Source organism: Oxyura jamaicensis, chromosome 17, assembly GCF_011077185.1.
Source record: "Oxyura jamaicensis isolate SHBP4307 breed ruddy duck chromosome 17, BPBGC_Ojam_1.0, whole genome shotgun sequence".
Taxonomy (NCBI): domain Eukaryota; kingdom Metazoa; phylum Chordata; class Aves; order Anseriformes; family Anatidae; genus Oxyura; species Oxyura jamaicensis.
The window spans coordinates 6746598-6765811 of NC_048909.1; the positions used below are offsets into that span (position 1 = coordinate 6746598).

Consider the following 19214-nt stretch of genomic DNA (forward strand, 5'->3'; position numbering starts at 1 on the left):
TTTTTTTTTTTTTTTTTTTGGTTAATTCCTTCCCCCTTAGAAATAGCCGGCACCATAAATCCCGGCGGCGCTCGGCGGGGCTGTGCGGCGGGGCAGGAGGCGGCGGCGAGCCCCCCCCGCTGCCCCCGCCCTGGGGCCGCTCAGCGCTGCACAATCGCCTCCCGTGACATCCCGGGGAGGGGGGGGGGGTCCGGCCTTCCTCCTCCTCCTCCTCCTCCTGGGCGAGCGGCGTCCGCAGGGGTGTCCGACCTTCCTCCTCCTCCTCCTGCTGCTGCTGCGGGCTCAGCCTGCGGGGCTCAGGGGCTGCCGCCGGGGCTGCCCCGCACACGGGGGGGTGCTGCGGGCCGGGGGCGCCCCCCCAGCATCCCGCCGAGCCCCCGGCGAGCTGCCGGGCTCACCGCTGCGGGGGTGAGGAGCGCCGGGAGAGGGGCGGGTGGCTGGGGGGGGAGAGGCTCCTCGGCGATGGATTTTTTTTTTTTTTCCTCCTCTCCTTCGCCTTCTCCGCTGTGTACCCGGGGGGGTGAGAGGAGCAGGATCGGTGCCTCCGCCTCTTGGCTGCCGCAAGCTTCCTCTCTCGCACCGCGCTCATGCAGCCGGGGACGGCGCCGGGTTGCGGCGGAGCGGGGGGGAGCTGGGGGGGGGATGCTCCCCCTGCACCGGCAGCATCGGAGGCATCGCGGCCGGGTCAAACTTTGCCGCAAGTCGCCCCCTGCCCCGCCTGGCCCCCGCTGGCCCCGCCGCTGCCTCCCCCGGGCATCCGCGCCCCGCAGCGCCGCCGCCGCCCCGGCGAGCAGCAGGACACCGGCCGGTCCCCCCTGCCCCTGCCGGCCGCCCTCCGCCGCTCCCTCCCTCCCATCCCTCCCCCTGGGTTTCTCTTTTAAACTGCAGCTGTTGGAGCTAGCCCTCCTTTGCAGAGCAGCATTTCCTCCCACGCCTCCGCGGCTTGTGGGTAATGTAGTTTCTTAGAGATAAGGGCTCCCTCCTGCTCTCGTCCCCTTCTCCCCTTCTTTCTCTCCTTCTCTCTCTCCTTTCCTTCTCCCCATCCTTCTTTCCTTCTCTCCTTCTTTTTTTCCTTCTCTTTCCTTCTCCCTCTCCTCTCCTTCTCTCTCTCCTTCTCTTTTTATTTCTCTCCTCCTCTCCTTCTTCCCTCTCCTTCTCTCCCTCCTTCTCCTTTTTCCCCTCTCCTTCCCTCTCACTTAAATGCAATGTATTTTCTCTTGGTTCTGCAGGTGAAGGTTTTTCTCCCCCAGCTGGAGCTTGGCTGATAGATTCAGTGCAGGAGCAGTCTCCTTATTTGCAAAACCTGCAGCCCTGGGCTGGATGAGCTGCGATTCCAGCAACTAGAAATGCAAAGAAATGCTCTTGGTAGCAGCAAAGGGACTGAGGAGTGGGTGCTGAGAGGTGTCTGAGGCAGCAGTGGCCTGTGGGGAAGTTGTAAACCTCTGGCACGGATGTTTTGATTAGCACTGCGGCTGGCCTTTCCTGCTGACCGTCACCCAGCTGAGGCGATGGCTTGCAGAGAGCTCAGCACCGGGTGAGGTGTGGGTGCTGGGGCACTCAGCGATAGCTGCAGGGTGCCGAGTATCCTCGCAGCTCCACGTGCACGCACCTTGGCTCTTTTCTGAGTGGGAAACCTGGGTCACCGAGGAGGAAGGATGGCTTTGCACAGAGCAAAGCGTCCTTTATTTCCTCCTGCCCCGTGCTCACAGCAAGCAGGATTAGCTCACGCCGTGCGTGGTGTTTCCCAGCGTCCGTGCACTTGTTGTCTGCCCTGCAGCAGGTAGGAAGGACTGGAGCTACTGGGTGATCCTGACAGGTGAATGCCCCAGGACGAGGGGAGGCTGCTCCTGCTGGCTCTGAGGTCCCGGGGGGGTCCTGCCCCCAGCGCTTGGCCTTCAGGGCTCTGGGGTCCTCACCTCCTGCCTGCTGACTCCTGCCCTTCCCAGCCTGAGGCACCGCCACAGCGTGCACAGAGCCCTCTGAGCAAATTGAGAGGCAGCGGGTGGAAGAACCATAGGGTAACATCTTGGTTTCCCTCTGTGTGTTTCTCAAAGTACTGGCTAAATATTTATCTGCGTTAAACTTTGTGGGATCTCTGAGAAGGGCACCGCCCTTGTTCCTAGCCCCGTAACAGAGAGAGAAATTAAGAACACGCTCAAGTCACAAACAAACAACTCAAAGTACAGGAAAGAATGAAATGAGCATCTCCAAATAAAAAATCCAGTTTCTTCAGCAACCTCCAGAAGGTGCTGAAATACTTTGACATCTCCAAGACTCTTTCACACTTTTCAAACAAGCTTGTCACAGTTTCCCGGAGCATTATGCACTGGGTGAAGCTGCATGTTCTGAGACTCCAGCTTCACCGCCGCTCCAGCCAGGTCTTGCTTCAACTTGGCAATCTCTGGTGTTCTGGTCAACTAGGAAATTGCATTATCTCAGTCTAATTAAATCAGCTTTTCATCTTCGGCTGGAGCTTTCCTTGTTTTTTGGCCGTGCCCGTCTCCATCACACTGTTGTGTGATTAAGGAATTAGTGCACTTCGCCCAAGAGCGGCTGCACTAAGCTGTGCACAGAGCGGCTCCTGTGCCCATGAGCCTGGTGCTCGCTGATGAAATTGCTGGAGATTGGCTTTTGAGGCCAAGCTGTGATAAGTAACAATTAGGAGCATCTGGCGATGCTGGGAGTTGCGTTTCCTTCTGCCGGGCCCGCTCCTGCTGTTGTTCCCCCGCCTTAAACCCTGCAGGTTTGCCGAAAGGCAGGGTCTCCCCTTCCTCATCTCAGCCATGGCAAAGGAAAATCACCACCGCAAATGGGACACCAAGTTGTTTCCTCTCCTGTTCCTCTCAACGAGGGCATGTTAACAGCGCGCCTGCCCTGGGCTGTGCTTCCTCCTCATCTCCTTCCCCGCTAGTGGCTGGGGCTGGCCCCTGGTGTGTGCAAGGCAGAGCAGCCCCTGTGCCTGCATCAGGGGTCAGAGGAACAGACAGGCACGGGATGAAATGAGCTCCTGGTGCTTTCAAGGTATTTTTTCCCAGGGACAGCTCCAAGGAACGTGCTCAGTAATAGCTCAGCATCCCCGGCACGAGAGGCGAGGAGCCTTTCTATTTCTGCATGCTCCTGGCCACCACCGTGTTAACCCTCTGCTCGCAGCCGCTTGCTTGCAAGGCACCCCGTGCTGCTGTGAGCTGCAGAAGTGGCGAAGCCGTCCGGCAGGGAGGTGACAGCTATGGTAAAGTACTGCCACAAGTCCTGATATTCCCAATATCACACTGGCTGGTGTCAAGCAGGCTGAGATTTTCCACGTGCCTCGGAGCCTCGCAGCAGGATAGCAGCAGGGGACGGGGCCACAGGGACAGGGCACTGACCTGCCTGATAGCATAAGAATGCAGCTGGGCAGGCGGCGAGCAAGCAAGAGCTGGTAGGTGCTGGGGTAGCATTAACGTGTGCTCCTGGACTGCCTTGGCCCCGAGCAGTAATTTGCTGCCTGAGCTGAAAGGAGCTGGTGGTGCTGGGCTGGGTAAGGAGGGGAAGAGCTCTTCCCACGGCTATGGTCATCATCACAGGCTCAGGGTAAGTTCCCGGAGGATGTGGTTCAGAAATAAGTTGATGTGTATTATTTTCCTTTGATTCATAAGCAAAACACAAGGGTGAGCAAAGGCTCCTCAGCACTTCCAGCACTGATTTACGTGGCCAAATGCTGCAGCAGCCTCTCTGGGCCTGTGTCTGTCAGACGGGCATGGGCTGGAGGACTGGCTCAGCTAAAGTATTTTGAGAACTATGGATAATAAGTGCAAAAAAGTGCAAAGTTTTTATTATCTTAGAAAGCCAGGACCACCTTCCATTTAGCACATAAGCTCTCCTGTAGGTTTCAGATAAGGCTCTCAAAGATATGTGGATGATTCCCAGTGTTACCTCTTGTAATATTGACCTTTATAATTTTACATAGGTAAATATCACTGGTACCAAGAGACGTGCCTGTGTCGCTGCTTGGTGCAATATTCATCATTTCCTCTCCCCGCTGCAGGACTCCCCAGGGCCCGGCACAATCCCGCAGCATCCAGCCCATGCCGTGGGGACCCTTCCTCATCACTGAGCCCCGGTGCCAGCTCCGACGGGGCCACTGCTGATCGCAGCCACAGCTCGGGGACGCAGCAGCGCCTGTCACCTGCTTTCAGCGCCGGAGCTGCGATGCTGGATGACACGGCAGAAACGAGTGCGGTATTTAGGGCACGCTCAGCGCCGGGGGCAGGGGGATGGGAATTCATTAGCGGCGCCGCGTCTCTTTTAATCAAGAGGCAGGTGCTGCTTCTCCTCGGGCTGCAGGCAGGGGTGGTGATGGAGGAGCTGCGGGGATGCATGCTGAGCGGGGGGAGAGGATGGGGCTGGTGATGCTCGGGAGGTGTTCGTGCCAGGGAGAAAGAAATATTACTTAGGGTGCCCTAGCAGGGGTGAGACGTGGCAGGACGGACAAAACCAGGAGATAGCCAGGTGAGGCCTCTTGCAGGAAAGCCCCCAAGTGATGCCCAGCACAGAGGCTGGGAACCAGGCTGCATTGCCTGCCCTGGCAGCCACCGGAGCACCGTGATCTCTTCCAGCGCTGATGCTCTGATACTAAAATATGAATTACTGTGCCAAAAAAAAACTACATTTCCCAGTTTCCCTTGCAGCCCAGGGGAATAAGTAATTGGAAGATTTAAATAGACCAGACCAGAAGCAACCAACCTTTGGCACAAAGCATTTCCCTCCTCTTCTTCCAATCTATTGGCTGTTTAACCTTTTTCCCTGGCACTGGAGTGGCTGCCAAGCCTGGCATTAACTTTCCTTCCAAGCTTGCTAGGCCCATGAAGTAAACAGCCATGTGCATTCCTTACTCTATATTTAACAGCTGCAGTCTGTGCTGGGGGCAACTGCAACCGAGGGGAACCTTTGTAGCTTCCCAAATCCCCAGCTCCTGAGGGTGGGAGTGGGGGAAGCTTTCCGCTGGGAGAAGAGGGATTTCTCTCCTTCCCGGTGTTTGCAAAGCAGGTTCCGTTAGCGAGAGACTGCAATGCCAGCATCCCAGCCACGGTCCAGGGCGCGAGACAGGAGCAATGTCCTGAACAGGGCTGAGTTCCTCTCCCTGAACCAGCCCCTGAAAGGGACCCAGGAGAGCAGGAGCCAGGGGAGGAAGCAGAGCGGCCAGGCGGGAGCAGCCGGCCCCCAGAACAGCAGCCCCAAGGAGCGGAGGCAGTCGCAGCAGCTGCCCGAAGAGGACTGCATGCAGCTCAACCCCTCCTTCAAGGGAATCGCCTTCAACTCCCTGCTGGCCATCGACATCTGCATGTCCAAGCGGCTGGGAGTGTGCGCCAACAGAGCGTCGTCCTGGGGAGGCGCCCGCTCCATGATCAACCTCCTGGGGATAACGGGGCACGGGATCCCCTGGATCGCGGGCACGCTCATCTGCCTGGTGAAGAGCAGCACGCTGGCAGGCCAGGAGGTCCTCATGAACCTGCTGCTAGGTGAGTGGCAAAGCTCCTTCCTTCCCACCGGGAAAGCCCAGCCCTAGTCACAAGGGACAGCAGCACTGGGACTCCTCCTCTGACTGCTCCCGTCGCCAGTGGGGTCAGGCAGCAGGCAGTGACCTTTTGGGCGAATGCTGTACTTATCAGCCACCTTGGCAGCTTTGGGACGGTGCTGGGTACGGTGGGAGATGGATGCTGCAAAAAGTTTTGTAAGGGGGTGGAATGGATCCCAGTAGCCAGCCATACCCGCAGGGCAGGGGCAGATCCTCGGCCCTGTACGAGGCAGGGTTGGTCCAAGTTGGGCCAAGAAAGTGTCTGTGATGTGCAGGTGGATACCAGCAGCAGTGCCCTTGATTTGCGGTCTTCTGCCTTGGTGGTTTGTCAGGTTGGGGAAAACATAAAGATTTTAATCTCAATGTGTGGATCAGAGACAGAAGATATCCTCAAGAAAAACACATTTCCATCCCCTCTGTACCTCCTTGTGTAGACCCTGGCCCCATGTCTCCGCAGCCACTCAGGGGAGTCCTGTCTCCTTCCCTGCTGCCACTTGATCTTGCATCCCTTGTCCCAGGAGGACCTTTCTTGCTGCTGGCCCCGTTTCCACGCGCTAGCTTGACCCAGAGGCTGTTACGATGGATCAGATCTCTCCTGCCAGCCCTGTTTTTTTGTGGGGTGCTCGGTCTCCTTGCTCCTGGGGACTGGACACAACTTGCCCCGCATCCAGGCCCCAGCCCACCCTGCCCACGTCCACCTGAGGCACTTGCTCTTCTCTCTCTTCTGCCTTTGGCCTGTGGCCTGGTTATCATGTTTGGTTTTTTTTATGACTAATTGCTAGCTCATCCAGCTGAGATCACCCCGGCATTTCACCCTCCCCTAAAAACCAGCCCATGGAGCTCCCACTTTTGGTCGGTACGAGGAATTGACGTTAGATTTAGGCCTTTGCTTTTCAGGGAGCCTGCAGTAGGCACCTCAGGAAAGGGACGTCCTGTTCTTGGGGACTGCCTGCGATACGATACGTTCTGCAGCACGGCCCCAGTTTTTTTTTTCAGAAGTTCATCCTTCAGATAGGGCAGTGATTGCGCTAAACTGGCTTGAAAAGCACAGTTGTGGCCACTTTTTCTCCCCTCTGCCTTTGAAAGAGACCATCCCCGTGCTGTGACATCTAACAAGGGGAGGCTGTGGCGGGGAGGGAGCCAGAATAGCATCAGCAGTTCTTCCAGGGACTGCCCGGTGCTCTGGGTCAAACCCTCATGGAGAAAAAAAGCTCAGTTTAAAAGGGCATGAGGATGAAATAGGAGGCGGCCTGCATCAACCAGCAGTTTCCAGAGGTCTGTTGACCTGAGAGCCTTTGACAGTTTTGGAGCCTGAAAACTGACCTCTTTGACTCCAAAATATTTGAGATCTTTATGAAGAGCTAATGCCGCTTTTGGCTTAAAACCAATAAAGGTCTTCTCGCTCTTCCACTGCCATTGAGGAGACCAAATGCAAAGCCAGCTCCTGGTTGCATTGAAATTTAGAGTGTTGGATGAAGGCTGGGAGAGCTCAGCCCTGCATCTTTGGGTCTCCTCAGCTCAAAGGTGCTGCTGAGGGCAGCTTGGGGTTTCTGAAGTCTTGGTTTCTTGCTCCCTTCCCTTGTCCATGCCTGCCAAAAGAGAAACAGGTTAAATTGTGTGAAGGGGTAGCTCACGGCTCAACATGACAGCTCTGTAGGTCTGGCAGCCTCCAAAGAGCCTCCTTTGAATTTTTGGGTTGACCTGTATGGTGCCAGGAGTTGGACTTGATGATCCTTATGGGTCCATTCCAGCTCGGGATGCTCTGTGATTCTTTGTCCCCCTGCAGACCACGCTGCCTGGTGGCACTGACCAAGGTGCCCGGAGCCTCTCTTGTCAGCGTCCTCGGCAGAGCTTGTGTCACCCTGCAGAGCAGGATCTCTGCTGTGAGCGTGGCCTTGGCTTGATATTTAAGATTGCAGTCAGGAGCTCCTAGTATCAGAGCAGCTACTGCCGTAACACCTGCATTGCTGATGGACGAAGGAGTCCAGCAGGGGAGCGTGGGGTCTGCAGACCCAGACCAACCACGCGAGATGCGGTCCCTTGAGCTGATAGGAAGGGTGTGATGCTGCATCTGGCATCCCGGGTCCCTCTCACTGTTTTTTTTCCCTGAGTTGAGATCCAGCAGGCTGTGGTGTAAAGTCCTTCTAGCTGGGGACAGGTTAAAGGGAAGGGAGCATCCCTGGTGCTTCCCTGGTGTCCTGGAGGGAGGGGAGCAGGGAAGTCGGGGTTGTCTACAGCACCCCTTCTTTACCTCCCCTGGCTCTCCTCCCTCCCCGCGGCTTGCTCAGGGTTTGATACATCAAGCAGAATTTCTGATGCAGTCTCTGGGCAGGGAGCCAGCCCATCATAGAGCACTTGTTTAGGTTTTGCAATCAGGCTTTCAAGGCGAGGAGACAGGAGACTGCTGAAATGGGACCGGGAACCTGGCAGGAGCACCACTGCAGATGGAGGGGGGGCACTTGCGCCGGAGGAGCTCTTGGTAGGATCTTTGCCAAGACGCGTGGGAGCATTTAGGGTGAGGGGTTCTGACCTCCCTCCCTGGGACGCTCCATCCCTCCCAACTGCTGATGTTGATTAGCAACCCCCAGCAATGTTTTCCCTCCACAGTTGTCATCTGTGATGGAATTTATTGATTCTCCTTCTCATCGTAATCTTTTTCCAGCAAATGCCAAACAGCCAGAGAAGCACAGTCACAGCCTGTTACTGAAAAGATGGAAGAAATCAGATATCTGTGCCCACTGTCAAAATCCCTCTGCCAGAATGTGCTTTCAGGAAGACTGTCTCAGTGTTGCCAGCACTGGCTGTGAAAGAGTCAGGAAGAAAGTCTGCTCCCCCTCTGCCACATCGAGAAAATCGTGACTCAGGAAACCCCCCAGTTTAAGTTCATTTTAGTTGTTTGCCTGTGTTGGGACTTTTAGGACCATTCAAACTTTCCTCTGCAAGGATGTCATGAGAACTGATGTGCTTAGAAAATCATCTGAACTTTGCAATCGAGCTTTCAGGGGGAAAACAGGTACAAAACTCCCCCTAAAACTACCAGAGCTGCTCTAGAACCAGACAGAAGCGCCGTTAAACCCTGAGGGAAAGCAGTACCTTGGTTTCTGGTTCTGATCCATCTGGTGAGGATATGGATCCAAATTTAGTGATTCATTGACTGCAAAGCCAGCAAAGAACATTTGGATCATTGATCTAACCCACGGCAAAATACAGGCGGTAGCACATCCCTTAATTTATTCCCGTTCAGTTCGCTAAGGGAAAAAACCCAAACACTCAATCAGATGTAAAATTTCAAGTGGCGGTGAACTTGTCAGAACCATTTCTATAGCACTGCAGTGGTAGGTGTTCTTCCCGGTGCCTCGCTCTTAGTTTGACTGTTCCCTTCCCTCCGCTGCCTCTGCATACCTTTGTCTCTTCAGCTGAGTAGCTCTTTTATCCAGCATCCCTTCTGCCTTTCAATATTTTGGATAGCGCTCAAGTCACCTCTTCACCTCCTATTCATTAAGCTGAACAGACTGATCTCGTTAGACTGATGGTCTTTCCAGATCCAGGCACCTTCTTAGAGTGACGGAGATGGACTATGGTGATCTACTCAAAGCGGTGCTTTCGGTGAAGTGCCCCTGTTGTGTTCAGAGCCAAACTGCCACCCATCACAGTGATCCTTTGCATTTTTTAGCTGTGGTCCATTCCTTTGTAGGAGGATAGCTGGTTGGTTAACACTTGCACGGAGATGTGTTTGTGTGCTTTGGTCATGGCTTTGTGAAACAGGTATTGAAACCTGGCGTGCTGGAAAACAGTGCCACGGGCACGTCGTGGGGAGCAGCGCAGCAGGCTGAGGATGGGTCACTTGCCACAGGAGGAGGAAAGGAGGGGAGGCCAGGGTCACTTCTCCAGGCCTGGAGCTCGGCCAGAAGTCAGTCCTTGCTCTCTCCAGCCTTCTCCCTGGATGCAGACCTAGCGCTAGGCTGGTTGGGATCCAAGCCATAATACGCTGAGGCACAGCCCCCTGCAGAACTGGGACTTTGTCATGAGCAGAATGTATGTATTTATAAATGTATTTGTATTTATAAATACATAGGGACGGGACTCCGCAATCCGCCCATGCAGCCTCCAAGCAGGAGCAGGCTGGCAGGAATGGTAGGTCAGGGAGGAAAGAGAGAGATGAAATGTCTTCACCAGGTCCCCTGAGACCCCCTGTTCCTCCTTTAGCAGCACGCAGGTACTTCATCTGTGGGGATGCTTTCCTTTGGAGTCTGTGAGGTGAAAATTCAGATCGCTGTACAGCCCGTGGCTGTTAAAGGTCACTGAGTAGATTAAATGCCCAGGCAGCACGGACAAGCTCATCCTGATGAGCCTCGGGGCTCGGCAGCCCAGCCCCAGCAGAGAGGACGGGGAGCTGCGCTGGCAGATGGATCAGTCTGTATGCAGCGGAGCTTGCTAAGCTGAGAGCCCCAGAGATGGTTTGGGGCCAGATGTGTCTGTTTTTTCCCTTTCATTTTCCCACTGTGAGGCTGGGGATTTTCTGAGCTAGACGGCGCAGTTAGATAGCATTTCAGCAGGGAAGGAGCGAGCAGCCCAGCAGCGTGTCCCCTGCTTTGGGACTGCTCCCAGCCTTCACTTCATCCCTTCCCCGTGAAGCTGGACACGTGGAGGAGGTGCAGCCCCAGCCCTGCTGCCCTGCCAGTGCCTGCTGGCATCTCAGCAGGGTTGCAGCACATCTGCCCAGAGGGCAGGAGGATGTAAGCGGTGAGTAACCCAGCGTGACCGACCCATGGTGGGTGCCAGAGGGAGCACCGCAGATGCCCTCTCCCTGCATCCAGCACCAGGTCCAGCCTGACATTAAACATTCCTCTTCACATCAGGCTGCTAATCCGCCCCTTGTTGTCCTGCCCAGACGCTGCAGTTAAAGTCCCTGGTTATTTGGTGGATGCCGTCCCCCTGTATCCCTGCTGAGCTCGGGCAGCTCCAAACAGCAAGTGGTGCCCAGCTCGCCTGCCCTCCCTGCCCCCTTCCCTTCCTCGCCTGCTCACTGTACAGCAAGTGCGTTCCTCTGCAGGGCAGGCAGTGCCTGCAGTGTCCCTTTGCACAGAGGACAGTCGGTGACAGCCCAGGGCCCGTTTCACAGAGGCTGGAGCAGGCACAGGGAATATTTCCAGGGACCAGCACAGGATCTCTCTGTTGGCCCCTTGCTCAGCACCGAGGTCTTATCCTGCCTGTTTGGTGCTGAGCACGGCGTGAGCCCCACGTCCCCGTCTGCAGCCTTTGGAGAACCGCAGGGAGCTCAAAGCCGAGCCTCTGTGCAGAGCCAGCAGGCAAACCCATCCCCAGTCTGAATGCAGATTGCAAGAGAAAAGAAGTGCGAGGGTTGCTGAATGGGAAGAGGGGGAATAAACAAGGGAAATGAGTCATGCTCGTGTCTGTCACTCCCCAGCAGCTTCCCCGTGCCCCCGCCGCAGCGCTGCGAAGGGCCGAGAGCTGCCTGCCTGCTGCGCTGCCAGCCCTGCCGGGCAGCTGAGCAGGGCTCTGCCCCGAGGGGCGTCCCTAGAAAAGGGTGAGGGGGGCTCGGCCCCAAAACCTCGGCAGGAGCAGAGGCCGGACGGAGGCGCAGAAGGCAGTGGGATGAGCAGCTGGAGCAGCAGGGGCAGGGAGACCGATGGGTCCAGGCTGGGCTTGGTGGAGGACAGCAATGGTGAGGGGGGAGTAGTTTCACCTCTCTCTTCTTCCTCCGGTTGGCAGAAAGCTCCGTGTTTTTGCCTAAACTGCAGTTCTGGCCTCAGCCTCCGTTTCCGTGCATACAGGGACGCCGGACGACCTCGCTGCACTGGGTCTTTAAAGCACTGTGAGGTGAAGGTTGGAGGCCCTGTGAGCCCCAGAGAATCAACCCCTAATTTTTAAAATGTATTTATTTATTTTCCATTTTGCTTTATTGAAGGCAGTGAGGTGTAAGCACAAGCCTAAGCAGTGCTGAGACTGAGCTCCGTGCGTGCTCATCCCGGGATGCTGCTGCAGGCACCGCTGGCACCGAGCGCGGGGACATCGCTGGCTCCTGCAGCCCTTCTGGGAGGCAGCTGGGTGCTCACGGGGCATTGCCGTGAGCTGCTCAGCTCATCTCCTCCATCAGCATGAGCCCTTGTCACTGCAGCCACCCCTTGTCCCCAGGCCATGCAGAGCCCCAGCAGGGCGGGTGCTGAGATACAAACTGCCCAGCACCCATGGGGGATTTCCAAAAAGGGAGAGCTCCAGGCAGCCTGTGCATACATTCGGGGCTGTTTCTGATCTTCTAGAGCGCAGAGAGTCTGTTCTCAGTCGTTGGGGATTTTTTAATTAATTGCACAATGTTGATTTCTGCCATTCCTTCACCTCCCTGTGGCCACTTACCCCAGCGTGCCCTGCACCCAGTGCCCAGAACTCTCTGCTGCTTGTTCAGCTGAAAAATAACCTCCCCAAAACGCTGCAGTGCCTGATTCACTGCCTCGTAACCGTGTCGTGCCATCTGTGAGTTGTTGCCAGTTCTTGCACCTAATGGTACCACGTTTGGGGAAGAAAATGAAGGAGAGGAGTTCACTTCCAGAGGAGTGGAGCTCATCCAGCTGCCAGCGGCTCCACGAGGGAGCGGGTGTGGGTGCTCTGGAACCTGCACCTTGCGTTAGTGTCAACCAGTCAAGGCTGCAAACGGTTCGTTTTCCAGGTCAGGGAGCCTAATGCCTGCAGGAGATTTGGGAAGATCATTTCAGAAGCAGTAGGATGGGGCGTGAAAGTAAAAACTGAACAGATAAAGTTCAAAACAAAATTTGGGGAAGGAAAAGTAATTCTACTTGTGGAGCGAAAGGAACTGTTTCGTAGGAAGGGTGACGTTTGTCTGAAGTTGGCTAATCTGGGAAGCAAAGCACCTTCAAAGCCAGCGTGGCTGGGGGCACGTGTGTGCTCCACAGGGCCATGTGGCCTCTGGCACAGTGGGACCGGGGACAAAACAGGCGGCAGGCTTCTGCTGCGTCCAGGCACTGAGCTGCTGCCTGCCTTGTCCCCGCTTTAATATGGGCAGGGGACGAGCCCGTCTGCTGCCATGCCCGGGGGCCTACTGGGCTCGGGATGTGCTCGCTCTGCATCTCTTTCATGTCACCAAAATCCCCCTTTTCTTCTCCCGTGTGCCCGGCTCCTCGTGGCTGGGCTGAGAGCTGTCCTGGCTCCTCCAGCGGTCCCATGTGCGCGAAGTCCTGCGTTTCCGTGCTGCAGGAACAGATGAGGCCAAAGGCTTTTTTGGCTTTCTCCTGTTTTTCTCTCCCTCAGCACTGCGCCCAGGCTGTTTTTCAGCTGGGGGTTTGTTAACGTGTTTGTGTTAACAGCTCAGCTGGAGTCTGCCCAGGCCCCAGGAGATGCAGCCTGGCTCCAGCCCGGGCAAGCGATGCCCATGGGCAGCCAGTGCTGCCCTCACCCCCGCCACGATCACAGGGGACCTGGCAGGGACAGGGACATCCAGCTGCTTCGGCTCCCCTTCAAGGAGAGAGCTGGGAGCTGGCTTGGCTTTGCTAAGGCCCAATGTGGAGTTTGTCCTTGTGCCCTGCCTGCGCAGGGCTTGCCTCTCTGCTCATAATGGGCTCCTGACGTTTAGTGGTAGGAGCAAGGCAGTTAATTGTTTTCCTTCTCTTATTAATAGACATAAAATGTCTGCCCAGGGGGCTTGCTTTTAGCTCATTTACTGTGCGTCTGATGCCAGATGTTGGCTATTTACAATACCAAGGTGATCTCTGATGCTAAAATTGTCGCAGTCAGACAAGACTCGCTCCTTGGGTTTGTGCTTTAAGGAAGTTTGGGATGTTAATAGAGCTTGGGGTGATCGGATGGTTTTGCTGTGCTTCCCTTAATAGCCGGGGCAGAGGGGAAACTCTGGCCCTTTTGAGACAAACGTGAAAGGAGCGATGGGCGAGAGCAAATCCTTCCTTTGGTGGCTTTGCTGTGTTTTCAATCCAATTCTACCCACACGTGTGGGAAGAGCATGGTGACAAAGGCTTAACTCCACAGCTCCCTGCTCCTCTCATCTCAGCCCTCTTTGCTGCCTGACAGCCCTGGCCATCTCCAGCAAGGGCAGGCCACGAAATCAGTGGTGGGCTCCTTCCCATTTCCCTCCTGGGGCTCTTTTTCCTCCAACCTTTGGTCCTCCCGGTCTGGACAACGTGCATGTCCCCATTTTAGGGACGGGTGAAGCTGCTGGTTTGCAAACATCCAGGGCTGCGGTCGGCTTTGGGTGGCCTGCGGGCACCTTTGGGAGCGCAGAGCCCCCCCCTTGCAGCTGCACTGCCCGCGGGTGCTGCCGATAAAGCCCCCCCATCGCGGTGTGTTGTCTGCCTGCCTGGAGGAGGATTTTACTTGTGCTGAGCTGAAACAGCAGCAGGGAAAAAGTCAGCGGAGCCCGAGTCCGAGCAGGTATGTAGGTCAAGGAACTGCAAGGGGACAGCAGCCGGGCTGGGGCGGCTGAGCGATGGCAGCGTTGGTGCCTGCTGGGGAAGGACGGGAATTGGTTGTCCCCCCCGGGCAGGGCAGGGCGATGGGACCCCCCCACGCCTGGGGCTGGGGCAGGGGTGCTGCGGAGGCTGCTTCCCTGGGGCGTGCAGCCTGCAGGGAACAGAAAGTGCAGGGGGAAGTGACAGAAAAAGCACCTGGTGGAGCAATCTTGGTTTTGGTTCTGTTTTTTCTTTTAACGGCAAATTAACCCCCGGTTTTAATGCTGCCGTGCCTTCAGATCATGAAGCGGGAGCGAATGAGGCTTCCTGCTTTCTGGGCACCGTTTGATGAAAATCTAACCTAGCAGTGCTGAAGGTCCATTTTATGCATCCTCTGAATGAAAGGAATATAATTCGGTTTGTTCCGTGCACCCCGTGCACACACACCTGCCTCCCTCGAGCTGCCCTGACACCACCTCTGACCAGACAAAAAAAAATCTTGGAGGTGCAAAATAACGACAGACAATGGTGAATGTGTGTATCTGAAATGTTTGTGCTCTGAGCTACGGGCAGATTCAGCGGGGGAAGGTCTATAGCGGGTGCACCGAATGCCTGGGACCCGTCGGGGTGCTCCGAGGGGAGCGGGTGCTGCTCCCCCTCCTTCCTGCAGGCGCAGCAGGCTGTGCCCGCGGCTGTGCACGTCTCCTTGGCATCGCCGTCAGGAGCTGAAATCAGCACTCTGCCTAATTAGGAGGGCCGGGGAAAAGCAGAGGAGGGGATTTAGGAGAAACAAAAAATCAATGCTAGGAAATTAATTGATGGGGCTGTTGGCCAGGGGAAGGGGTGGGATGAAGAGGAGGAGGAGGAGGAGGAGAAAGTGCTGATGGGTTTCACTCCGGAGCAGTTAAGGACAAAAGGTGATGTGGTGCTGAGTCCTGGAGCTGCGAGGACCTTGTCCCTGCTGCCACCAGCCTGTGCTTGCTGGGCTGGGGGGTTTGTTCCCCTGCCTGCCTTTCTGGCAGGCAAAAGGGCAGGCAGGGGGGATCCCTTCTGGCTCCACATCTGCACACCCAGGTGCTGTTTCTAACACAGGAGCCGTTTTTCTTAATTGCATGACTTTTCCCTTGCCTCGCCATCTCCTGATGCTCTTTCCTTAGTGAAATCCAGCAGCTCGGTGCGACCAGGCTCAGGGCAGGGGGAGGCATGCTGCTTGCGGGTGACTTTGCACTGGGGAAGGACGTGTGGTGGCATGGGGTGACCGCACTGTGGGCACGGGTGCGTCCTGCTGGCACAAGGCCTCCCATGGACAGAACAGGAGCACGCAGCCTGGAGCTTCAAGAGGAGGGCCGGCAGTTTTAATTTTAGCTTCGCCGGCTGCTTTCTTCCTCCCCAGGCAGGTCGCTGGCCTCTGCGGTTGGGGTTCCTCCTCTGCGCGGTGGTGATAACGGTGCTCGCCTGCTCACGGGCGAGCTGGGGGGGTAGCTAGCACCCAGGTGGTGATCCGAGGGTGACGGGGGCTGCCTGCAGCACGCACCGGGCCAGAACTGCCACAACCCTCCCACGCTCTGCCTTGAAAACTGCCCTTGACTCTGCTTCTGCCTCTGACCTCTCCTCCTCGCCTCTCGTTTCGCAGCCCTGCTGCTGGACATCGTGATCGTGGCGGGCCTCCAGAAGCTGGCCAAGAGGAAGGGCCCGTACGACGTGAGCCCCGGCTTGTTGGACTACCTGACCATGGACACCTACGCGTTCCCGGCCGGGCACGCCAGCCGGGCGGCCATGCTCTCCAAGTTCTTCCTCAACCACCTGGTGTTGGCCATCCCCCTCCGCATCCTGCTGGTCCTTTGGGCCCTCTGCGTGGGCTTTTCCCGCGTCATGATCGGACGGCACCACATCACCGACGTCCTCTCCGGCTTTGTTTTCGGCTACTTGCAGTTCCGGCTGGTGGAGTTGATATGGATGTCTTCCAACACGTGCCAGATGTTGATATCGATCTGGTGAACGTGGGGGACTTGGCGCCTTTGCACTGGAAACTAGCAGATACGTTCAGAGTCTCCCTCCCAGTATTTTCTACGTGTTGTTTGTCGGAAACAGCTGTACCTTCCATGAGTAGTGGCGTTTTTTAATGTTGCTTCCCCTCCTGAAAAAAGAGTTTCTTGCAATGGGTTGGGTTTTAGCACCCAAGGGCCGTGCCTGTGATTTTGGCCGTATTCTCAAACTATATTTGGACAGCAACCAAATTAAGCTTTACGGGTGAGAAAAGTGAGCTACTTGTCTGCCTTGGGGTGGCTCACAGCAGCACCACGGTACGTCCTCAGCATGGGCAGCGCCTGAGAGCCTCCTGAGGACACGTTCGTTAACGTTTTTGAGGCTAAATGATGTGGGCCGCAGTGCTGTGACTGTGTCTGGTACAGTCAGGGCACTGCTGGCGTTTCGCAGTTAATAAATAATCCTAAAAATCCTGCCCTGCTTGGTTCTTGTGGTGAGGGAAGGGACAAAGGCCAGCTCAGGATGGTGCTGAGGTTCGTGTTCAATGTGGGGCAGGTGCCGCAGCCTCGTGGGCTCCCAGGGGACACGCGGCCCCTTGCTCTGGGTGGGTGGGTGCGGGGGCGTGCTCAGGACCTTGCCGGGTGCCACTCTGGAGCCAGGCTTTCAGCTCCTGCTCAACAATCTGCTCCGCGAGGGTATGTGGCTTTTATTTTGCCTGCTAAGGGACAAATACAAGATGTCCATTTCCATCCTGGCAGGGGGTAATTAAACAGGCATTGTGCTGGGGTGTGGTGGTTTTGGAAAGCGGGTCTAGACACACAGCAAAGAGGTTTTTTCTGCCTCTTCATGGCTATGGTTTTGTTTATGCCAAATGATGCTGTGGATGGGAACGTCCAAGGTAAGTCTTCTGCAGGCCTGAACGCTTTCTGGTACAGCCAGCAAGAGGGCAGGCAGCCAGGACCACAGCCCCCAGCTCTGCTTGCTTGGCTGTACCCCTGTTAGAGAGGAAAACTCTGAAGGTTTTTGTGTTTAACCGTGTTTGAAAAGAGGAGAGCGGTCCTGGCCTTCCTTGATTACAAGGCCGAGCTAATTGATGGCTGTGAAGTGGTCTGAGGATGCTGAATGAGGAGTGTGACACAGACATGGTGCTGTTGCCTTCCATTGTTGCTGTTCTTTCCCCCTTGTTGTTGTTTCTCCCGAGCTGTTTTCTGCCCAGGTAATGGCCACACTCAACGTGTTGTGGCTGAAACAGCTCGCCTCTCACGACTGGCTAAGAAAATCCCACATTTTGCACAGAACTGTCCCGTTCTCTGTGGTTTTCCTCTTTTTAGAGGAGATTTTGACGTTTTTTCAGGTAGCAGAAGACACTACCAGACCCAGCACCTTCCCTGGCTGGATGTGCCTGTCCTCCTGTCCATCCCAAAACTCAGCTGGCTTGCAATGCCAGGCAGCAACGAGATGGGTCCTGTGCTCCCACCCATCCCCAGCGCTGGGGAGCCCTCTTCTTGCAGGGGAGGCCGGCGAGAAGGAGGCGACGTGCAGATAACGACAGTAGCAGGCTGCTAACATTTGTTGCTCTTTGATAATTAATACGAAAAGGAGACGAACAGAAAATCTCTCCCTGGCAGGCATCTCCAGCTGGGAGCCCTGGGAGCCGGTGACTTCCCGCACTGAGGCTGGAGTGGGAGCGTGGGCATCGCAGAGGCCACCGTGTCCTTTCGGCGAGCGTCCCGCGGAGCCCCCCCCTGTGAGGGTCCCTGGGGAGGCTGTGCCGTGGTGTGCTCGGGGACGGGGAGCTCTCGGTGCCACCGTTCCCCCGGGGCTGTTGGGTTGCTGCAGCAGCCGGCAGCGCAGCAGGGGGGGACTTGGTGCTGGCTCCCCCCTGTGCTCGTTGAAACGGGGGCGATGCTGCGGCGGGGAGCAGAGATTTGCAGGGTTTTCATTCACCAACTTTCTCCTCCTCCTGAGGAGACTTACGTGGAGAAGTGATCCATGGTTCTTGCTCTTTCTTCCGGGCATTATTACGCCTGGCAGAGTTTATCCTTGCCCAAGGAAGGACAGGGCTGTGTTACGGCAGCTCTGGCAGCACGTACGTAGCTGGAGGTGGTGGGTACCCGAAGGAGCCCGGGAAGACTTTGCCCTGATTGCTCTCAGGAAGTTCTCCCTTTGGAGATATTTTATCCAAAATTCTCAGTTTTATTCAACCTTTGTGGATTCATTTACAGCCATGTTGCTGGGTCTCCTCGCATGCACGTTGTCTTCTCCTGGTACGTGCATGATGGCTTTGGAGGAGCTACACCTGGCCGTGGCGGTGACATCGGCTGAGCTGCTGCAGCCCTGCGAAGAGAGGGCCAGGGCAGGAAGGGTCCGGCTCTGCCTGAGGACATTCATGATTTTGTGAAACCCCGGCCTGTTTCCAACAGCCCTGGATGCTGGTGGGCAGCCAGCACCACCTGAAGTTGCCAAGTCTGAGCACCAACGGCTTTAAAAAAAAATCCCACCCCATTGAGGCAGATACCACATGGCGGGGGCACAGCACTTGTTTGAGTGGAAAACCAGCAAAATTAGCCCAGGGCAGCTCCTTGCTGTGGTTCCTCTGCTGCTGCTCTCTCTCCCCGAGGCTGCTGTGGGCATCGGGCTGCGCTGGGGCTCTCAGGATGGGGCTGGCTCCCACACGGGGCTGCTCCTGGCAGCCTCCCCCAGCACCAGCACCCCTGGAGCCCCTCAGCCTCTGGAGCTCGGATGCTGGGACAGCTGCGGCCCCGGTGCTGGCGTGCTCGGTGGGGAGAGGTTGTGGCAGAGCCCCCGAGGCGAGCAGCACAGCACCCGCGGCGTGCCTGATGCGGAGCCTGCCTGGAGCGCTCGTCCCTGCTGTGCCGAGGGTGCCAGCATCGCATCGCTGCAGCCAAATCCAGCTTCTGTCTCTATGGCAACAGCAAGGGATGGGGGTGTCCTCCCGTGTCCTTACGTGTCCCCGCGTGTGCTGGGTTACCCGTTACCTCCTGGGGCAGGCAGAAGACCCCTGGTCCTGGGGACGCAGCCGTTGGGGCTGGGGGACATGGGGGGAGCAGTGTCGGGGTGACCTGGCTCCTCCACTGATAAGGTACAATCTGGGGGGGGGCTGTCCTCAGCTTCCAGGCTGGGTAACACAGCCATCCATCCTGCTGCGGGCTGTGCAGGGAGCTGGAAGGGATTCTGCACCCCCCCTGCACCCACAGGGATGGATGCTGAGTGTTCTG

The 19214-nt window shown here is 56.6% G+C and overlaps 1 protein-coding gene across 2 annotated transcripts; it reads left to right on the top strand.

Moving 5' to 3' along the window:
• Positions 1-1161: 1161 nt before the first annotated feature.
• On the top strand, positions 1162-16448 carry PLPP7 (phospholipid phosphatase 7 (inactive)). 2 transcript variants are annotated; one of them, XM_035341925.1, is made up of 3 exons: positions 1162-1534; positions 4025-5498; positions 15623-16448. In XM_035341925.1, the coding sequence occupies exons 2-3, from the start codon at positions 5048-5050 to the stop codon at positions 15985-15987; spliced, it is 816 nt and encodes a 271-aa protein (XP_035197816.1). In that variant the 5' UTR covers positions 1162-1534; positions 4025-5047; the 3' UTR covers positions 15988-16448. The 2 variants fall into 2 exon arrangements, with proteins under 2 accessions (XP_035197816.1, XP_035197815.1); XM_035341924.1 differs by lacking the exon at positions 1162-1534 and adding an exon at positions 2882-3021.
• The last annotated feature ends 2766 nt before the right edge of the window (positions 16449-19214 follow it).

Coding starts and splice junctions, on each gene's coding strand:
- PLPP7 (XM_035341925.1), top strand. CDS start 5,048: ATGCCAGCATCCCAGCCACGGTCCAGGGCGCGAGACAGGAGCAATGTC. Junction 5,499..15,622: donor CCTCATGAACCTGCTGCTAG/GTGAGTGGCAAA, acceptor CTCGTTTCGCAG/CCCTGCTGCTGGACATCGTG.